The sequence below is a fragment of the Sapajus apella genome, unplaced genomic scaffold (genome assembly GCF_009761245.1).
Source record: "Sapajus apella isolate SASKATOON/1434 unplaced genomic scaffold, GSC_monkey_1.0 scaffold124, whole genome shotgun sequence".
NCBI lineage: Eukaryota > Metazoa > Chordata > Mammalia > Primates > Cebidae > Sapajus > Sapajus apella.
In genome coordinates, this window is record NW_022437064.1 from 269,234 (window position 1) to 292,396 (window position 23,163).

Here is a 23,163-nt window from a genome sequence, read left to right on the forward strand (position 1 = left end):
TCCTATTTCTCCACATCCTCTCTAGCATCTGTTGTCTCAAATTTTTTACTGATTGCCATTCCTACTGGCATGAGATGGTATCTCAATGTTGTTTTGATTTGCATGTCTCTGATGACAAGTGATGATGAGCATTTTTTCATATGTTTGTTGGCCTCATGTATGTCTTCTTTTGTAAAGTGTCTGTTCATATCCTTTGTCCACTTTTGAATGGGCTTGTTTGTTTTTTTCTTGTAGATCTCTTTTAGTTCTTTGTAGATTCTAGATATCAGCCCTTTGTCAGATGGGTGGATTGCAAAAATATTTTCCCATTCTGTAGGTTGCCAATTCACTCTAATGACTGTTTCTTTTGCTGTGCAGAACCTGTGGAGTTTGATTAGGTCCCATTTGTCTATTTTGGCTTTTGTTACCAATGCTTTTGGTGTTTTGGTCATGAAGTCCTTGCCTATGACTACGTCCTGAATAGTTTTGCCGAGGTTTTCTTCTAGGGTTTTTATGGTGTTACATCTTATGTTTAAGTCTTTAATATATCTGGAGTTAATTTTAGTGTAAGGTGTCGGGAAGGGTCCAGTTTCTGCTTTCTGCACATGGCTAGCCAGTTTTCCCAACACCGTTTATTAAACAGGGACTCCTTTCCCAATTGCTTGTTTTTGTCAGGGTTGTCAAAGATCGGTTGGTAGTAGATGTGTGATGTTGCCTCTGAGGCCTCTGTTCTGTTCCATTGGTCTATATATCTGTTTTGGTACCAATACCATGCTGTTTTGATTCCTGTAGCCTTGTAGTATAGTTTGAAGTCTGGTAGTGTGATGCCTCCCACTTTGTTCTTTTTGCTTAGAATTGACTTGGCTCTGCGGGCTCTCTTTTGGTTCCATGTGAAGTTTAAGGTGTTTTTCCCAGTTCTGTGAAGAAGGTCATTGGTAGCTTGATGGGGATAGCATTGAATCTGTAAATTACTTTGGGCAGTATGGCCATTTTCATGATATTGATTCTTCCTAACCAAGAACATGGAATGTTTCTCATCTGTTTGTGTCCTCTCTTATTTTGCTGAGCAGTGGTTTGTAGTTCTCCTTGAAGAGGTCCTTTACGTTCCTTGTTAGTTGTATTCCTATGTATTTTATTCTCTTTGTAGCAATTGTGAATGGCAGTTCATTCTTGATTTGGCTCTCTTTAAGTCTGTTATTGGTGTATAGGAATGCTTGTGATTTTTGCACATTGATTTTGTATCCTGAGATTTTGCTGAAGTTGCTTATCAGTTTCAGGAGATTTTGGGCTGAGACGATGGGTTCTTCTAGATGTACAATCATGTTGTCTGCAAATAGAGACAATTTGACTTCCTCCTTTCCTATTTGAATACGCTTTATTTCTTTTTCTTGCCTGATTGCTCTGGCTAGAACTTCCAATACTATATTGAATAGGAGTGGTGAGAGAGGGCATCCTTGTCTAGTGCCAGATTTCAAAAGGAATGCTTCCAGTTTTTGCCCATTCAGTATGATATTGACTGTTGGTTTGTCGTAAATACCTTTTATTATTTTGAGATACGTTCCATCAATACCTAGTTTATTGAGGGTTTTTAGCATAAAGGGCTGTTGAATTTTGTCAAAGGCCTTCTCTGCATCAATTGATATAATCATGTGGTTTTTGTCTTTGGTGAATTATGTTTATAGACTTGCGTATGTTGAACCAGCCTTGCATCCCTGGGATGAAGCCTACTTGTTCATGGTGCATAAGCTTTTTGATGTGCTATTGCAATCAGTTTGCCAGTATTTTATTGATGATGTTTGCATCTATGTTCATCATGGATATTGGCCTGAAGTTTTCTTTTCTTGCTGAGTCTCTGCCAGGTTTTGGTATCAAGATGATTTTGGTCTCATAAAATGATTTGGGAAGGATTCCCCCTTTTTGTATTATTTGGAATAGTTTCAGAAGGAATGGTACCAGCTCCTCTTTGTATGTCTGGTAGAATTCGGCTGTGAACCCATCTGGACCTGAGCTTTTTTGGGGTTGTAGGCACTTAATTGCTGCCTCAACTTCAGACCTTGTTATTGGTCTATTCAGCGTTTCAACTTCTTCCTGGCTTAGGCTTGGGAGGGTGCACGTGTCCAGGAATTTATCCATTTCTTCTAGGTTTACTAGTTTATGTGCATAAAGTTGTTTGTAATAATCTTTGATGGTTTGTATTTCTGTGGAATCTGTGGTGATATTCCCTTTATCATATTTTATTTCACCTATTTGATTATTCTCTCTTCTTTTTTTATTAATCTGCCTAGTGGTCTACCTATTTTGTTGATCTTTTCGAAAAACCAGCTCCTGGATGTATCAATTTTTTGAAGGGTTTTTTTTAATGTCTCTATCTCCTTCAGTTCTACTCTGATCTTAGTTATTTCTTGTCTTCTCCTAGCTTTTGAGTTTTTTTGATCTTGCTCTTCCAGCTCTTTCAATTTTGATGATAGGGTGTCAATTTTAGATATTTCCTTGCTTCTAATATGGGCATTTATTGCTATATATTTTCCTCTAGATGCTGCTTTAAATATATCCCAGAGATTCTAGTCTGTTGTGTCTTCATTCTCATTGGTTTTGAAGAACATCTTTATTTCTGCCTTCATTTCATTGTTTATCCAGTCAGCATTCAATAGCAAGTTGTTCAGTTTCCATGAAGCTGTGCGGTTCTGGATTAGCTTTTGAATTCTGAGTTCTAACTTGATTGCACTGTGGTCTGAGAGAATGTTTATTATGATCTCCGTTCTTTTACATTTGTTGAGGAGTGATTTACTCCCAATTATGTGGCCAATTTTAGAGTAGGTGTGATGCGGTGCTGAGAAGAATGTATATTCTGTGGTTTTGGGATGGAGTTTTCTGTAAATGTCTATTAGGTTTGCTTGGTCCAGGTGTGAGTTCAAATCCTGGATATCCTTGTTAATTTTCTGTCTGGTTGATCTGTTTACTATTGACAATGGGGTGTTAAAGTCTCCTACTATTATTTTGTGGGAGTCTAAGTCTCTTTGTAAGTCATTAAGAACTTTTCTTATGTATCTGGGTGCTCCTGTATTGGGTGCATATATATTTAGAATCATTAGCTCTTCTTGTTGCATTGATCATTTTACCATTATATATTGTCCTTCTTTGTCTCTTTTGATCTTTGTTGGTTAACGTCTATTTTATCAGAGACAGGAATTGAAACTCCTGCTTTTTTTTTTTCTTTCCATTTGCTTGGTAAATCTTCCTCCATCCCTTTATTTTGAGCCTTTGTGTATCCTTGCATGTGAGATGGGTTTGCTGGATACGGCACACTGATGGGTTTTGGCTTTTTATCCAATTTCCCAGTCTGTGTCTTTTGATTGAGGCCTTTAGCCCATTTACATTTAGGGTTAATATTGTTATGAGTGAATTTGATACTGCCATTTTGATGCTAGCTGGCTATTTTACCCATCAGTGATGCAGCGTCTTCACTGTGTTGATGCTCTTTATCATTTGGTATGTTTTTGGAGTGGCTGTTACTGGTTTTTCCTTTCTGTATTTAGTGCCTCTTTCAGGAGCTCTTGTAAAGCAGGCCTGGTGCTGAGGAAATCTCTGAGTACTTGCTTGTTGGCAAAGGATTTTATTTTTCCTTCACTTAAGAAGCTTAGTTTGGCTGGATAGGAGATTCTGGGTTGAAAATTCTTTTCTTTAAGGATGTTGAGTATTGGCCCCCACTCTCTTCTGGCTTGTAGGGTTTCTGCTGAGAGATCTTCTTTGAGTCTAATGGGCTTCCCTTTGTGGGTAACCCGACCTTTCTCTCTGGCTGCCCTTAGCATTTTCTCCTTCATTTCAACCCTGGGGAATCTGACGATTATGTGCCTTGGGGTTGCTCTTCATGAGGAATATCTTTGTGGTGTTCTCTGTGTTTCCTGGACTTGAATATTGGCTTGCCTTGCTAGGTTGGGGAAGTTTTCCTGGATAATATCCTGAAGAGTGTTTTCCAGCTTGGATTCGTTCTCTCCAACACATTCAGGTATACCTATCAAACGTAGATTAGGTCTTTTCACATAGTCCCATATTTCTTGGAGACTTTGCTCATTCCTTTTTACCCCTTTTTCTCTAATCTTGCCTTCTAATTTTATTTCATTGAGTTGATCTTCAACCTCCGATATCCTCTCTTCTGCTTGGTCAATGCGGCTGTTGAAACTTGTGTATGCTTTGCGAAGTTCTCGTGTTTTTCAGCTCCATCTAATCCCTTATATTCCTCTCTAAGTTGTCCATTCTTGTTAGCATTTCGTCAGGTCTATTTTCAAGGTTCTTAGTTTATTGCATTGAGTTAGAACATGTTCTTTTAGCTCTGAGAAGCTTCTTACCCACTTTCTGAAGCCTGATTCTGTCAATTCATCACACTCATTCTCCATCCAGCCTTGTTCCCTTGCTGGTGAGGAGTTGTGATCCCTTGTAGGAGGAGAGGCATTCTAGTTTCAGGCGTTTTCATCCTTTTTGCGCTGATTTCTTCCCGTCTTTGTGGATTTATCCACCTGTGATCTTTGTAGTTGTTGACTTTCAGATTGGGTCTGAGTAGACATCCAGTTTGTTGATAATGAAGTTATTTCTCTCTTTCTTAGTTTTCCTTCTAAGAGTCAGGCCCCTCTAAATTAGGAGTGCTGAGGTCTACTCCAGGCCCTGCTTGCCTGGGGATCACCTGCTGTGGCTGCAGAATGGTAAGGGTTGCTGCCAGGTTCTTCTCCTGCTATCTTTGTCCCAGAAGGATACCCACAAGATGTCAGTCTGAGCTCTCTTTTATGAGGTGACTCTTTGGATATATGGCGGTCAGGGAGCTGCTTGAGGAGACAGTATGTCCTTTATAGGAGCTCAGGTGCTGAGCTGTGAGCTCCATTGTTCATTAGGAGCTACTGGGCAGGTACATTTAAGTGTGCTGCAGCAGAACTCATAAACCTCCCTTTTTTTTCCCCCAGGTGCTCTGTCCCAGTGAGTTAGGGCTTTAATTATGAGTTTCTGTTGTGCTGCTGCCTTTTTTTCAGGGATACACTGCCCAGCAAGGAGGCAGCCTTGTCACTGTCTGCCACGGAGGCTTTGCTGAGCTGCTGTGGGCTCCGCCCAGCTGCTGTGTGAGCTTCCCTGCAGTCCTGTTTATACAGGTATAGTTAGAATTGCCTCGGCAATGGCAGCCCACCTCTGTAATGGCGGACTCTCTCTGTAATGGCAGGCTGCCTCGGCAATGGTGGGCTGCCTCAGCAATGGTGGACTACCTCCATAGTGGTGGACTGCCTCGGTAATGGCGGACGCCCCTCCCCCACAGAGCTGGACTGTCCCAGGTTCAGCTGTGCTTGCTGTGAAACTGTGAATCCAGAGCATTTCAGATTGCTGTTTTTTGTGTGTATGTGGTGGTGGGACCAGCTGAGCCTGATCACCTGGCTCCCTGCCTCAGAGCCCTTTTTTTTTTTTTTTTTTTTTTTTTTTTTGTTTTTACTTTTTTTCCCTGTCCCTGCCGTTCCCTTTTTGAAAAGGCACCAGGATCTGTGTGATTTCCCATGCAGCACCCCACTGCGCTGGCTGAAACAGCCACGCTGGCATTCGTGGTGTTTTTTTTGCCCAGGAATCTCCTGGCCTGGCTCCCTGTTTCAGTCCCTTTTTATATCTGTTGAATGGGTGACTCTGTCTCCAAGGAGCTCCAATTGCCAGCTAAAATGGTGCCTGGACCCTTGTATTTTGTATGGAGAACCACTGAACCGTGGCACAGGCCAAAACAGCTGCACTGGCTAACACAGCCGCGCCAGCCAACACAGCCCCGCTGGCAAACTGTGGAGCTCCTCCACCTGGGAATCTCCTGGTCTGTGGGCAATAAAAATCCATCTGGAAATGCGGTGTCCACTCACCCTCTGCACTTTCACTATGAGCCGCAATCCTGAGCTGCTCCTAATTGGCCATCTGGGATCCATCTCCTCTGGGGCTTATTGTTTAAGAGACAGTGGCATGATCGTGGCCTATTGCAGCCTCAAACTCCTGGGCTCAATCAGTCATCCCACCTTTGCCTGCCAAGTAGCTGGGACTACAGGCATGTGCCATCACACCTGGTAATTTTGTTTTAATTTTTTTAGAGACAGGTGTATTAGTCCATCCTTGCATTGCTTTTAAATACCTGAGGCTCAATAATTTATAAGAAAAGAGGTTTAATTGGCTCACAGTTCTGCAGGCTGTGCAGGAAGCATAAAGGCATCTGCTTCTTGGAAGGCTTCAGGAAGCTTACAATTGTGGCAGAAGGCAAAGGGGGAGCAGGCACCTCACATAGCAAAAGCAGGAGTAAAAGAGCAAGTAGTGGTGCCACACACTTTTAAATAACAAGATCTTGCAAGAACTTACTCACTGTTGCAAAGACAGCACCAAGAGGATGGTACTGACCATTCATGAGAAATCTGCCCCCCGATCCATTCACCTCCCAGCAGGACCCACTTCCAACATTGGAATTACAATTCAACATGAGATTTGGGCGGGGATACATATGCAAACTATATCAACAGAGTCTCATTGTGTTGCTTGTGCTGGTCTCAAACTCCTAGTCTCAAGCAATATCTCTATCTCAGCTTCCCAAGTACCTTTGGGGATCATAATAATCATCTTCACTGTTTACAATCTACTTTACAATCTAAATTATGCATATGTTAGTCACTTGATGGTATCCCATAAGTTTGTAAGAATCTGTTTACTATCCTTCATTCTTTTTTCTTTTTATTCTTCAAATTGTTTAACCTCTTTTGGTCTATCTTCAAGTTCACTGATAATTTCTTTCGTAAGCTCAAATATGCTATTGAACCTCTCTAGTGATTTTTTCATTTTAATTGTTGTACTTTCAATTACAGATTTCTATTTTTAAATATATTCTCTCTTCTTATTCATATTCTCTATTAGACAGCACATTGTTGTCATATTTTTAATTTGAACATATTTTAATATATACTTTGAAAACTTTTTAAATCCAATATCTGAATTCAGACACTTTCTATTCACTGTTTTCTTTCCAGAGGATGAGCCATATTTTCCCCTTTCCTTACATGTCTAGTAATTTTTCACTGAAAACTAAACACTTTAGTTACACGTTATAGCAGATCTGAATTTGGTTTTTATTTTTGAGTGGTTTTGTCATTGTTATTGTTTTGGTAATTGGCCGATACTTATACTGTATAATCTTTTTGCCCAACGGTTTTCAACATTGATATCTTTTATTTTGTGTTGTTGTTATTGTTGTTTTAGCCTATCTTTTTAGGGATTTCCTTTGTGTCTGTTGCATAGCTTGATTTTGGAGAGACATTGTGTTAAAGCTAGTAAGGCTTCCATTCCCTGCCAAGTAATGTGTGGGTGGGTGGATGGGTAAATGCATTTAAAGTTGCAACTAATACTCAAGTCTCACTTCATTTTTACTTTTTGTCATACTCTCTCCAATTGGCCATATATGTACAGAGAACTTATCTCAAACTTTCTATGACTCTGTCCTTTCTAGGAGCTCTCTTTTGTTGTTGTTGTTGTTGTTGTTGTTGTTTTAGTAATCAGGTTTTTAACTTATTATAGTGAAAGGATGCAAAGCAAAATTACCAAAGGAAAAAAGGTGTATGTGGTAAAGTCTGGAGGAAACCAGGCACAAGCTTCCCAGAGTCCTCTCCTGTGGAGTTACAAGGATGTGTTTATCTTCCTTAGCATGAAATTTTGACAGCACATGTGCAATGTCATCTACCAGTACCAGAGTCTCATTAGAAACTTAGCACTAAGAATTTTTCAGAGGTTACTCTCATTCACATGTAGCAGAATTCCAGACTCCCAGAAGGAAAACAGCTGTTCAGAGTAAACCACATTGTTGGCATAAATAGTTTAAGCACAGTGAGCTACTTTTCTCAGTGAAAGAATAGGAACTTGTAATTGGGAAACTCTAGACTTGCATGTGGGTCTATTTTTTTTTTCTAATTTTACTTTGAGTTCCAGGATACATGTACAGAATGTGCAGGTTTGTTACATAGATATACATGTGCCATGGTGGTTTGCTGCACCTACTGACCCACAGGATATCTCATTTAAATTTTTGTCTTGTCTTCCACTTGCCTTAACTAAGACTGCAACCTCAGAATAGCAAACCTGCAATTCTCTCTGTTCTTTCCTGAACCACTCTGCTATATTTAACTGCCAAAACCACTGATTTCTTCCCTCTGCTCCATACCAAATCCACCCCTGCCCCCAGACTTAACAGGAAAGTTGCTGGTTTTTACATCTCGCTTCATACTGGTAAAGCTAGTTTTTCCCAAGTGAGCTTGGGAATGAGAAGAGGGATGGGAGTGTATTAGTCTGTTTTCATGCTGCTGATAAGGACATACCCAAGGCTGGGAAGAAAAAGAGGTTTAATTGGACTTACAGTTCCAGATGGCTGGGGAGGCCTCAGAATCATGGCAGAAGGTGAAAGGCACTTCTTACATGGCAGTGGTAAGAGAAAATGAGGAATATTCAAAAGTGAAAAGCCCTGATAAAGTGATCAGATCTCGTAAGACTTAATCACTACAGCTAGTGCTTGACTTACGACCACGATTGGTTCTGACAGACCGGTCGTAACACAATTTGGTTGTAAGTTGAGAAGGCTATATGTACAGTACTGTGAAATGATGTTATAAAAATCTTTAAGTCATATTTTATAAGTTTCTTTCATTATTGTTATATATTATAATTTTCTTTGTTCATTTTGTGCTATTTGTATCATCTCTACACCATTTTGTTTCTTATTTTTACATTCATCAGGTTTAAGTAAAACACTGCATTACCAGTACAACTGGTTTAATATTTGCAAAACATACAAAAATACAAAATACAGGTGTAAAAAATACCATAGGAAACATTTTCCCAATTGCAAAACATATCAAAGTATATAAACATGTACGAAACATTTTATTGGCCACTGGTGTTTGGCTGCAGATCGTTGATGTCGTCATCTGAGGCAGCAGTTGGGGTTCAGAGTTGTTTTTTTCATAAACATGGTGAGCTTTGTCTGAATTGTATGTTTCTTTTTTTCTTCATAAATTTCACAATGTGGATGAAACACATCGTGCGCCATCCGTTCAATCCTTGCAAATCGTTCGATGTTTGGGTCCATTGCTTCAAAATGTATAAGAAGTTTATTCAGTAAAGATAAATCGTCTGATAATCCCTTAGTGATGAACTTTCTTTCTGGCTCCTCCTCTTCTTTCTCTGCTTCTCTTCTTTCTTCTTCTGCCACTCTTTCTTCTTCCAGTTTGATTAGCTCTTCATTTGTAATTTCTCCAGATTCTTTGTCTAGCAACTCTTCGACATCTTCCATTTCACACTCCAAAGAAAGGTCTTTAACGAGCTTTACTATTTCTTCCCAAATCGTTTCAAGTTCATGTTCACTGTCAAATCCATCAAAATCATTAACATAGCGCTTAACACAATTTTTCCAGATGCCGTTCATGTACTTTGTCATCGCAGCCTCCCAGGCGGTAGCAATATTCTTGATACACATCAAAATGTTGTAGTGTTTCCAAAAATCTATAGCAGAGCAGTCGTGGCTAGCGATTGTGGTCATAAAGTCAAATGGTCATAAGTTGCATAGGTCGTAAGTCGATCAATACCTGTACCATGAGAACAGTATGCAGGAAAACCACCTTCATGATTCAATTATCTCCCAACAGGTTCCTCCCACAATACATAGGAATTTTAGGAGTACAGTTCAGGATGAGACTTGGGTGGGGACCCAGAGCCAAACCATATCAGGGAGCAACCCCAGTCAGGAAAGGCTCAGACTTTTACCAATCCTACCCAAAACCCTAACACTTTTTCAAGAATAAATGCTTCTTAATTTGATAACTGCCTTTGATGTGTCTTCAGGGTCCTGAAATGATTGTTTTTTGGTATTTTGTGCAACTTTAGGAGGGAGTTTTGGTGTGGAAATAAATCGCCAACCTATGTCATCCCCCAACCTTATCTTTATTCCTCATGTCACCTCCCAATCTTATCTTTGTATCCTCTGATTAACTATTTTCATTAGTAATGTGTTACACAACCAATACTTGTTTAAACTAACTTACATTTTACCAATTTCTTTGCACATTGTTCCTTCTGTTTTGGTTCTATGTCATATTTCTAAAGCATATCTTTCAGCAGATTTTTTCCCCAGTAAAAAAATGGCATGTGTTCTTAAATGTACTTGTTTGACAATATATTTCATTTGTCTTTAGTTTGAGTGACAGTTAGCTGGCTACAGAATTCCACATTGAATAGATTTTTTTATCTCTGTACTTTGAAGACTTGAATTATCTTCCATCTTCTATTGTTGCTATTAAGATTTGAGAATCTGCTCTATTGTTTATTCATTATGATTAATCTGTCTTTCTCCATCTAGACTAAACGTTTAAGATTTTATTTTTGTCTTTGGTAGTCTGTAGTTTCTCAACATTTTATCTAATTATCTATTCTTACTTAATCCTAATCAGAACTCATTTGACTTCCTGTGTCCAAATCAGTAAAAGCCATAATTAATTCTGTAAAATTTGAAGCCAGTTTTCTTCTCAGATATTATGTCTTCTTCATTCTTTCAATTATGTTTCTGAAACTAATATTAGTTGTGTTTTAGATCTTTTTCATAATCTAAATCTCTCATTTTCCATTTTTTTTATGCTATACTCTGAAGTAATTTCTATTTACTTTGCTATGTTTCTCTCTTCAGCCATGTGTACACTGCTATTTGGGGTACTTAGTGGGTTTGTTTAGTTCAGTAAGCTTTAAAGTTTCTTTCTTATGGGTTATATTTAATTATTTTACAATACTTTCAAGTAATATGTTCTTCTCATGTCTCCAATTTTTAAAAATTGTCTCTCATCCCTTTGAAAATATGTATTTTATAGTGTCTATCTAGCGGTTTTATTAGCTGAGGTTTTTAGACATCTAATCCCATTCTTTGTTGTATCTGTTAATTTTTGCTCATGGAAGATTTCTTCTTATTTTAAGTTCAGATTCACTTGGCTTTACCTTTGAGACTTTATGCAGTCTGGGATCAGGAGTGTCTATTATAGATTATTGAATTAGCATCTACTAAGTGTTCTAGGGATACTTCTATGCAGGGACACTTTTATGGTAGGTTTAGGACTTTGGGATCCCTAACCTGTGCACATAATGTAAATTTAAGCCCTAAACACAAGTTGGATGAAGCCAGTTTTACATATAAATTCTTAAAAAAGACTTTGCCACCCAGAGACCAGCTAAGGCAAACTGCTTTGTCTTCTCAGTTTGTCAGTAGGATGACATTTTCTGGTTCATACTTTTTTTTTTTTTTTTTTTTGACAGAGTTTCACTCTTGCTGCCCAGGCTAGAGTGCAGTAGTGCCATCTTGGATCACTGCAACCTCCACCTCCTGGATTCAAGTGATTCTCCTGCCTCAGCCTCCCAAGGAGCTGGGATTACAAGCATGTTCTACCACACCTGGCTAATTTTTTTGTATTTTTAGTAGAGACACGGTTTTGCCATGTTGCAGGCTTGTCTGGAACCCCTGACGTTAGATGATCCACCCACTTCAGCCTCCCAAAGTTCTGGGATTACAAGAGTGAGCCAACACGCCTGGACTGGTTCATTCTTTTAGCAAGAGTTTAGCCTTCCAAGGCTTCCAGTTTTGCAGGATGACAATAATCAGAGGAGAGGGAGAAAGAAACTTTGTTCTAACTTTCTGCCTGGAGTGAGTGAAAATCCTCTTTCACTCTGGCAATTTCTATAAAGCCAAAAAGGGATCATAGCTAAAAAATGCTTGTAAGCTGTTTTAAGAACATTAAAAGCATTAGCAATTAGGATTCATAAGAAATAAAGGTAGCCATTTAATTGGCATATGGAAATTTAACATGTTATTGTCTGTCCTTTACAGAAACCTATGGATTCCTGTGAGTAGCACCTAGTTGCCAGAAGCAAGATATCTAATAACTTATACCTACGAATCTTATCTACTTCTACTTCCTACACATGATCTAAGATACTTTATATTTATTCCCATCTCAGTTCATTTATTCCAGCCATTACCTCCTCTAATACATTTATGTCAAATATCAATCGACTTATCCTTTCAATACAAAGATTTAGTATGTTCCTGTTAAATGATTTGGCACCCTGACACTGTAATCTTCAATAAGATTGTGAATTCTTATCACAGCCAGTCATCCTCTTATTTTCCATCCTGATGGAAAAGCTATCTTGAAATATAAAATGAAGTAAATCTCATCATATTGGCATGATGTTTTTAACTGTCATATATTATAATGGTTAGCATTTTCAAGAGTTCATATATAAGTTTTATTTTTATTTATTTATTTATTTTTGAGACTGAGTCTTACTTTGTTGCCCAGGCTGGAGTGCAGTGGCATGATCTTGGCTCACTGCAACCTCTGCCTCCCAGGTTCAAGTGATTCTCCTGCCTCAGCCTCCCAAGTAGCTGGGATTACAAGCATGCACCACCACACCTGGTTTATTTTTGTATTTTTAGAAGAGACGGGATTTCACTATGTTGGCCAGGCTGGTTTCAAACTCCTGACCTCAGGTGATACTCCCACCTCGGCCTCCCAAAGTGCTGGGATTAAAGGCATGAGCCACTGCACCTGGCCCACATATAGGTTTTAAATATTTTTTAAAATGAAAACACTTTATTTAAAACCTATCTCATAAATTGATAGGTTATTTGGAATATATGTATCATTTCTCCTTAAATATATGTATCATTTCTTCTTAAATGGTCTATCATTTCTTTTTAAAATAAACACACTTTGTTTAAAACCTGTCTCATAAATTGACAGGTTATTTGGAATATATGTTAAGCAGATATCTCTTTCACCAAATTGGTAAGCAATGTTGGTCTACACCATGTATCATTTTATAGAACTGGCTATTAGTATATATGATAAAAGAGAATTGATCCCTTGTATACATCTATGTCATGTAGATATATAGCTGTAGTCTTTTTTGTATTTCAGGAGTTATACTCATTACGATTTGGTGTATGACCTGGTCAATCTTAGGCTCTGAAGCTCTCCCTGGTGGAAATTTGTTTGGATTGTTAATTATTTTTTATAGCGCCATTATTGGGGGAAAATTTTTAGAACTCATTAGAATACCTTTAGTGCCTCCACTTCCACCTCTTCTTGGTAAGTATATAATTAGCTCTCTTTTCTTTATTATTGAATATATGCAAATTTTGAAAATTTTCTAGTTAAATTAGATATAATTCAGAAATATTTCAATGTAAAATGTTTTATATAGTTTCCTCATATATGTATTTACTGTGTGTATGTGTGTGTGTGTGTGTGTGTGTGTGTGCAGCTCCTTTATAGATGTATTTATTTCTCTCTCTGTCTACATATATACACACACAGGTTTTATCCAAAATTTATTTTTAAAATAAACTTAATATCTTTAATATGTTATTCCTGTTGCTATATTGTTTAACAGAATTTTAAAAATTTTTAGATTCACAGCGTACATATGCAGGTTTGGTACATGGATATATTGCATAATGGTAAGGTTTGGACTCTAGTGAACCCATCACCAAATAGTGACTACTGTACCCAATAGGTAATTTTTCAGCCTTAACCTTTCAACCCTCCCTCCTGTTGGACTCCCCAGTGTGTATTATTTCCATCTTTATATCCATGTGTACCCATTGTTTAGCTCCCACTTCCATGTGAGAACATGTGATATTGAATTTTTCTATTTCTGAGTTATTTCACTTAGGATAATGGTCTTCAGCTCTATCCATGTTGCTGCAAAGGACCTGATGTTATTCTTTTTTAAGACTGCATGGTATTCCATGGTGTATGTGTACCATGTTTTCTTTATTTAGTCATTTAGGTTGATTCCATGTCTTTGTTATTATGAGTAGTGGTACAATGAACGTATGCATATATGTGTCTTTATGGTAGAATGATTCATATGTTGAACCATCCTTGTATTTCTGGAGTTAAACTCATTTAACTGCAATGTATTATCTTTTTAATGTACTGCTGAATTCAGTTTGCTAGTTGAGAATTTTTGCATCTATGTTCATGAGGGATATTGGAAAGTTGTGTGTGTGTATGTGTGTGTGTGTGTGTGTGTGTGTGTGTGTGTGTGTGTGTGTGGCTTTGCCTGATTTTGATGTAATGGTAATACTGGATTCATAGACTGTGTTAGGGAGGAATTCCTCTTCCTTGATTTCTTGGAATAAGTTTCAGTCACCTGTCAACCTGAACTAGAATAAGTGGATTGTATAATGAATAAAGGAATAACTACAATACAAATGCATGACAATAAACAATGTGATATGAAAGCTGTCTGCCAGCCTACAATGTTTGTGATTGTTTTTGAACTGCATGATGGGAGGAGGTGCTCCTTACTATTTTCACTTTGTAAAGATTTATTCTTTGATGTTAACTGTTACCACTATAACCACGATCATTCATGGATTCACCAAAAATCAGGTAAGTAATTATCTTACTTATTTTTTTAAATCTTTCTAAAATGTATATAGAGCTCACATTTATTTCATTGCTTAGTACTAGAAGTGTTTTGGATCTGTATTTAGAAGTTTTGTGATGTTTTGTGACCAGAAATATGCTATAGGAAATTGACTCTTGTTTGTATCAATTAGCCTATGATAAAATTAGTTTTGTTTTACATCATTTTACTCAAAGTTGCCATTTCCAATAACCTATAAATGATGTTAAGTGAGAACTTACTGTATTCAAACATATGTAAATATACAGTAGGCCAGGCACAGTGGCTCATGCCCATAATCTTAGCCCTTTGGGAGGCCAAGGCAGGAGGATCGCCTGAGCCCAGGAGTTCAAAACCAGCCTGAGCAACATAGCAGAACTTGTCTTTACAAAAACTTAAAAATGTTTCTGGGTCTTAGCTACTCAGGAGGCTAAGGCAAGAGGATAACTTGAGCTCAGAAGGTTAAGCCTGCAGTGAGCCATGTTTGCATCACTGCACTCCAACTTGGGCACCAGAATGAGACCATGTCCCAAAAAATAAATATATATTCAGTACACTGTCAGTAGAGATAATCTATACATCTTATCTCTGCTGTCCTTTCTGTATCCACAGTTTTCTTGCAGCAGCTTCTAAGTATTTACAGATTCATTTTTCTCCTCTCCAGACTTTCTCTTTTGCTCTGGCTTAGGCTATTTGTTGCCAACTTTTGCATGGACTGTGACAGAGTCTTCAAATTAATCTCTGTTTCCAGTTTTATCCCTAACTAATTCACCAAGTTCCTCACATAAAAAAAAACACAACACTCATTGTGTTACTTTCTGCCTAAAACCTTCCCATGATGCCTTATTTTGCCAAAGCTGGGGGATACCTTTCCATGATCTGGCCCTTCAAGTTCATTCTCCTCCCTCCTTTCCTTGCCCTGTATGTTCCACCAACACTAAATTACTTGTGGAACCCCGTTTAGATGTATTGTTTCTTATTGCCATTCCTTTATTCATGCCGCATTCTCTACTTGCTTGTAACCTGCCCTTTACGAAAATAATGAGAGACATAGTGTATTAGGGAAAAATTAAACATTTCTGTTTTCTTTCTCAGAAAAATGAACTGAATCATGTATCTTTATTTTCTTTCTTTTAAGGGATGTTGCTGGCTGGTTTTATAATTAGGAATGTTCCATTCATCAGTAAACATGTCCATGTCGATAGCACATTGTCTTCAGTTTTAAGAAACATTGCCCTTACTGTTATTCTAATACGAGCTGGGCTTGGACTTGATCCACAGGTAGATTTACAATTGTAAATTGAGTAAGCTTATTTCAAAATTTTGAAGATAGTGGGAAAGAAAAAGAGACAAAAATTTTATTTACCTGTTCCAAGTGGAGTCTGTAAACAAACCTAAGATAAAGAAAAAAGGAAGGGCGAGGTGGCTCCTGCCTATAATCTACAAAAATTAGCTAGGTGTGGTGGCATGCACCTGTAATCTCAGCTACTTGGGAGGCTGAGGCAAAAGAATTGCTTGGACCTGGGTGACAGAGGTTGCAGTGAGCTAAGATAGTGGTACTGCACTCCAGCCTGGATGACAGAGTGAGAGACTCCATCTCCAAAAAAAAAAAGAAATAAAGGAGAAAAAGACTGTAGAAATAATGGCACTTTAAGTTCTATTTTTAGCCAACATTATCACTGATATGAAGAGAACTGAACTGACTGTGTCATAAAGTCTTTATTAGAGACCTCCTTTAATCATTTGCACAGAGATAAATGTCTCTTAGGTAGCCACTATATTATTTGGGAAGCTCTTCTATGGAGAACTATGTACTTTTCATTTAACATAGGACAAGAAAAATCTTATAGAAGTCTTTTTCTTTTTTTAGGGAAAGTAAGGATTTCAGTGATTTTTTTTTTCATGACATTTTCTCCACAGAATTATGTTTCCGATTATCTTTGCATTATTGTAAAATCTAATCTTTTAAAGTATTTCTTAAAATATTACAATCTAGGGATCATAAATCCCATCTTTAAGAAGATGACTATTCATCAATATGATAGTTACTCAAATAAATGTGCCAAATGTACTTTAATAGAAATATCTCGAGCATAAACAATTATAGCCAATGAGATTATATTTTCCAGTAGAAAGTATGAACCAAGGACAAAATTGAAAAGCTCTCCCTTTTAAAATTAATTACGCAGTTTTTAAGTGATTTTCTTTGGCATGTTGGGATTCTTTTTATAATTATTAAGTTAATCAAACCGTTCATCTCTAAAAGTTAACTGATGACAAAACACTAATAGGTCACTATCATTATACTATTTATTAAGAAAGTTAAGGAAGGTACCAATAGCTATTTAATCACAGTAAAATTGATATTTTAATAATTAAAATACAATAATATTTTATAAAAGATGAAATTGTTTATAATCCAATCTATGATGACATATAAAATGTAATTTTATATGTTCCATGTCTAATGGGACCATCTGTTGAAATGAGATTTCATTTAGTGAAAGCTTCTCATGAAAAAAACTTTATATTTTGATATTTGTTTACATAATTTTCTTGTTGGCCATTGTAAATGTATCTAAGTATGACTGTTTTGTATTTCAGGCTTTGAAGCAATTGAAGGGGGTTTGTTTCAGATTGGCAGCAGGTCCATGCCTTATAGAGGCAAGTGCAGCTGCTGTTTTTTCCCACTTCATTATGAAATTTCCTTGGCAATGGGCATTTCTATTAGGGTAATTTCTTTCTCATTTTTTTAAATGAAAATATTCAATTAAGGATGCTTGGTTAAAATTGTTAAAATATTCAGAATGTTGTATAGAAAAGCTCTGTTAAAATTCTTTTCACAGTGTTGAAAACCTTGGAAATCAGTTGATTAAAAGCAGAGCCATGTCCCAAATTGTATCAAATTTTTAACAAACATTCATATCCTCTAAATGTATATCATCAATAAAATTCACACGATCAATTTATCCCTTTTCATCTGTATGTTTTAATCTATCTAATGGCCTCTTCCCCACAATTATATGTAAATACAGTTGCATATTTCATATATGTGTATGTGTATATATATATTTGAGAAACATTTTATATAGACACAGGTGTATAAATATGAACTTTCTCATTTTAAAGAAAACAAGCAAGCAAAAATTCTTGCCGTATATCCAGTGCCTCATCTATCTTTATCTACCATCCATTTGCCTTACATTTGAATTCCTCAAAATAAGTCTGTAATTACTGTCTCTAGATCCTAACTCCTTTTCATTTTTCAATTCATTAACTTTTGTCTCTGCTTATCCATTCCAATGACACTCATGGCAAAGTTCATCCATTACACAGTTACTATGAAATCCAGTGAATTTTTTAATTAATGTTTATGATAAAATGCCCAAATGCACTTTTCTTTTAAAAATTAGAACTTTATAAATAAAGGAGAAATGACCTTTGACTATGCCTTCAAATCATAATACCCATACCTCTACCAAAAGTGACAACTCTTAGGAGTTTTATCCTTCTTCAATTTTTATTTTAGGCTTAAGGGGTACATGAGCAGGTTTGTTATATGGATAAATTGCATGTCACAGGGGTTTGGTGTGCAGATTGTTTTGTCACTCAGGTAATAATACCCAATAGGTAGTTTTTCTATCCTCACCCTCCTTCCACCCTCCACCCTCCATCCTCAAATTCACCTAGTGACAATTGCTCCCTTCTTTCTGTCCATGTGTACTCAGTGTTTAGCTCCCACTTATAAGTGAGAATATGGGATATTTGGTTTCCTGCTCTTGTGTTAATTCACTTAGGATAATGGCCTCACTCCATCCATGTTGCTGCAAAAGACATGATCTCATTCTTTCTTATGGCTGTGTATTATTCTGTGGTATATATGTGCCACATTTTATTTATCCAGTTCACCATTGATGGGCATTTATGTTGATTCCACATCTTTTTTTTTTTTTTTTTTTTAGTAGTGTTTAAGGAACAGGTGGCGTTTTGTGGTTACATGGAAAAGATTTTTAGTGGTAATTTCTGAGAATCTGAGATTTTGGTGCAACCATCACTGCAGCAGTGTACACTGCACGCAAGATGTAGCCTTTTATCCCTTACCTCCTCCTGCCTTTCCCCCTAAGTCCCCAAAGTTCATTCTATCATTATTATGCTTTTGCATCCTCATAGCACAACTCCCACTTGTAAGTCAGAACATACAATGTTTGATTTTTCATTCCTGAATTACTTCACTTAGAATAATGGTCTCCAATTCCTTCCAGGTTGCTGCGAATGCCATTGTTTCACTCCTTTTTATGGCTGAGTAGTGTTTCATCCATGGTATATATATATATATACACACACACACATATACATGGATGAAATATTATATATATATATACATATATATATGTGTTTATATATATAATATTTTCTGTATCCATTCATTGATTGATGGGCATTTGGGCTACTTCCAAATTTTGCAATTGCAGATTGTGCTGCAATAAACATGTGTGTAAGTGTTTTTTCATATGACTTCTTTTCTTCTGGGTAGATATCTAGTAGAGGGATTGCTGGATCAAATGGTAGATCTACTTTTAATTATTTAAGGAATCTCCATACTCTTTTCCATAGTGGTTGTACTAGTTTACATTCCCCACAGCAGTGTAAAAGTGTTCCCTTTTTACCACATCATGGCAACATTTATTTTTTTTTTTATTTTTTGATTATGGCTATTCTTGGAGGAATAAGATGGTATTGCACTGTGGTTTTGATTTGTATTCCCCTTATAATTAGTGATGTTAAGTGTTTTTTTCATGTTTCTTGGCCATTTGTATATCTTCTTTTGGGAATTGTCTATTCATGTCCTTAGCCCACTTTTTGATAGGATAATTTGTTTTCTTCTTGCTGATTTGTTTGAGTTCTTTATAGATTCTTGACATTAATGCTTTATTGAATGCATAGTTTATAAAGATTTTCTCCCACTCTATAAGTTGTCTTTTTACTCTGTATTTCTTTTGCTGTGCAGAAGCTTTTTAGTTTAATTAAGTCCCATCTATTTATCTTTGTTTTTGTTGCCTTTGCTTTTGGGTTCTTGGTCATGAAGTCTTTGCCTAAGCCAGTGACTAGAAGGGTATTTCCAATGTTACCTTCTAGAATTTTTATGGTTTCAGGTCTTAGATTTGAGTCTTTGATCTATCGTGAGTTGATTTTTGTATAAGGTGAGAGATGAGGATCCAGTTTTATTCTTCTACATGTGGCTTGCCAATTATCCTAGCACCATTTGTTGAGTAGGGTGTCCTTTCCCTACTTTATGTTTTTGTTTCCTTTGTTAAAGGTCAGTTAGCTTTATTTCTTGGTTCTCTATTCTCTTCTGTTGGTCTATGTGCCTATTTTTATACCGGTATTATGCTGCGTTTGTGATTATAGCCTTATAGCATAGTTTGAAGTCAAGAATGTGATGCATCCACATTTGTTCTTCTTGCTTAGTCTTCCTTTGGATATGCAGGCTATTTTTGTGTTCCGCATGAATTTTAGGATTACCTTTTTTAGTTTGGGGAAGAATGACGATGTAGATTGCTTTTGGCAGTATAGTCATTTTCACAATATTGATTCTACCCATCCATGAGCATGTGATGTGTTTCTATTTGTTTATGTAATCTATGATTTCTTTCTTCAGTGTTTGTAGTTTTCATTGTAGAAGTCTTCCACCTCCTTGGTTAGGTATATTCCTAAGTTTGTGTATTTGGGTTTTTTTATTCTTTGTTTTTGTTTTGTTTTGCAACTGTTGTTAAAGAGGTTGAGATCTTTAATTCTCAGTTCAGTTACCATCGGTGTATACCAGTGCTACTGGTCTGTGTACATTGATTTTGTATCCTGAAACTTTACTGAATTCATTTATCAGATCTAGGAGCTTTTTGGATGAGTCTTCAGGCTTTTCTAGTTATACAATTATATCATCATGAACAGCAGCAGTTTGACTTCCTCTTTACCGATTTGGATGCCCTTTATTTCTTTCTCTTGCCTGATTGCTCTGGCTAGGACTTCTATGTTGAATAAAAGTGGTGAAAGTGGGCATGCTTGTCTTGTTCCAGTTCTTGGGGGGAATGCTTTCATCTTTTCCCCATTCAGTATAATGTTGGCTGTGGGTTTTTCATAGGTGACTTTTATTACCCAAGGTATGTCCCTTCTATGCCAACTTTGCTGAGAGTTTTAAGGAATGCTAAATTTTGTCAAATGCTCTGCATCTGTTTGGTGATTATGTAATTTTTGTGTGCTTTTTGTTTGTTTGTGTTTGTTTTTCTTTTTTTTTCCTTTCTCTTTTGGATACAGAGTCTTGCTCTGTTGCCCAGGCTGGAGTACAGTGGCCCAATCTCACCTCACTGCAACCTCTGCCTCCCAGGTTCAAGAAATTCTTATGTGCTTCAGCCTCCAAAAGACCTAGGAGTAGCGCCCAAAACTCGCCAGCATCTGTTACTTTTTGACTTTTTAATAATAGTCATTCTGCCTCCTGTGAGATTGTATCTCATTGTAGTTTGTTTTGCATTTCTCTAATGATTAGTGATGTTGAATATTTTTTCATATGCTTCTTGGACACGTGTTTGTCTCCTTTTGAGAAGTGTCTGGTCCTGTCCTTTGCCCAGTTAATGGGCTGTTAGGTTTTTGCTTGTTGATTTTTCTAAGTTCTTTTTGGATTCTGGGTGTTAGACTTTTGTTGAATGCATGGTTTGCAAATATTTTCTCTCATTCCACAGGTTGTTTGCTGATTATTTCTTTTGCTGTGCAGAAGCTCTTTAGTTTAATTAGGTCCCATTTGTCAATTTTTGTTTTTGTTGCAATTGCTTTTGGCGTCTTCATCATAAAATGTTTTCCAGAATTGAAATTTCTAGGATATGTCCAGAATGGCCTGTGTCCAGAATGGTATTTCCTAGGATATCTTCCATGGTTTTTATAGTTTGGGTTTACATTTTAAGAATTTTTTTTGAGATGGAGTATCACTCTGTTGCTTGAATGCAGTGGCCCAACCTCAGCCCACTGCAACCTCCACCTCCCGGGTTCAAATGATTCTCCTGCCTCAGCCTCTCAAGTAGCTATGACTACAGGCATATGCACCACCACACCCAGCTAATTTTTGTATTTTTAGTAGAGATGGGATTTCACCATGTTGGCCTAGATGGTCTTGATCTCTTGACCTCATTATCCACCGCCTTGGCCTCCCAAAGTGCTGGGATTACAGGCGTGAGCCACCACGCCCAGCCACATTTTAAGTCTTTAATCCATCTTAAGTTGATTTTTGTAAACTGTGAAATGTATGGAGTCCAGATTCAATTTTCTGCATATGGCTAGCGAGTTATCCCAGAACAATTTCTGAATTGGGATTCCTTTCCCCATTGCTTGTTTTTGTCAAGCTTGTAGAAGAGCAGATGGCTATAGGTGTGCAGCTTTATTCCTGGGTTCTGTAACCTGTTTCATAGCTCTGTGTCTGTTTTTGTTCCAGTACCATGCTGTTTTGGTTACTGTAGCATTGTAGTACAGTTCAGAATCAGGCAGTGTGACACTTTAGGCTTTGTACTTTTTGCTTAGGATTGCTTTGGCTATTTGGGCTCTTTTTTGACTTCAAATGAATTTTAGAATGCTTTTTTTAATTCAGTGAAAAATGTCATTGGTAGTATGATAGGAGTAGCATTGACTGTAAACAGCCTTGGACAGTATGGCCATTTTAAGAATATTGCTTCTTCCTATCTGTGATCGTGGAATGTTTTCCTTTTGTTTGTGTTGTCTCTGATTTCTTTTAGTAATGGTTTGTAATTTTTCATTGTAGAGATCTTTCACCTCACTGCTTAGTTGTATTCCAAGGTATTTTGTGGGTTTTTTGTGGCTATTGTGAATGGGACTGCATTCTTGATTTGGTTCTCAGCTTGGATGTTGTTGGTGTACAGAAATGCTACAGATTTTGTACACTGATTTTTGTAACCTGAAACTTTGCTGAAGTTGTTTGTCAGATCTAGGAGCTTTTGAGAGGCTACTAAGGGGTTTTCTTGGTATAAAGTGTTTCATCTATGAAAAGGCACAATTTGACTTCTACTTTTCCTACCTAGATGTCTGTGTTTCTTTCTCTTGGCTGATTGCTCTGGGTAAGACTTCCAGCACTATGTTGAATAGGGCTAGTGAGAGTGGGCATCTTTGTTTTGTTCCAGTTCTCAAAGGGAATATTCCAGCTTTTTCCCATTCAGTATGACATTGGCTATGGGTTTGTCATAGACAGCTCTAATTATTTTGAGGTATACTCCTTCGGTAACTCATTTGTTTAGGGTTTATATCGTGAAGGGACGTTTTTATTTTTACTTCTGTTTATATGATAAATTACATGTATTGATTTGTGTATGTTGAACTAAACTTGCATCCCAGGGATAAAGTTTACTTAACCATAGTGGACTAGCTTTTTGATGTGCTGCTGGATTCAGTTGCCTCGTATTGGCCTGAAGTTTTCTTTTTTGTTGTGTCTCTGCCAGGTTTTCATATCTGAATGATGCAGGCTTTATAAAATGAGTTAGGGAGGGATCCTTCCTTCTCATTTTTTTTAGGATAATTTCAGCAGCATTGGTACCAGCTCTTCTTTACACTTCTTGTAGAATTTGTCTATGAATTTTTTTTTTTTTTTTTTTTTTTTTGCTCAGAGACTTTTTATTACTCATTCAGTTTCAGAACTCATTA

The 23,163-nt window shown here is 37.1% G+C and overlaps 1 protein-coding gene across 1 annotated transcript in view; it reads left to right on the top strand.

Moving 5' to 3' along the window:
• SLC9B1 (solute carrier family 9 member B1) overlaps nt 1-23,163 on the top strand; it is a 141,349-nt gene that overhangs the window by 86,007 nt on the left and 32,179 nt on the right. Inside the window, exons 5-7 of the mRNA XM_032261593.1 lie at nt 12,972-13,142; nt 15,608-15,750; nt 17,074-17,201. Of these exons, the coding sequence (XP_032117484.1) occupies nt 12,972-13,142; nt 15,608-15,750; nt 17,074-17,201 (442 nt within the window). The remainder of the gene's footprint in view (nt 1-12,971; nt 13,143-15,607; nt 15,751-17,073; nt 17,202-23,163) is intronic.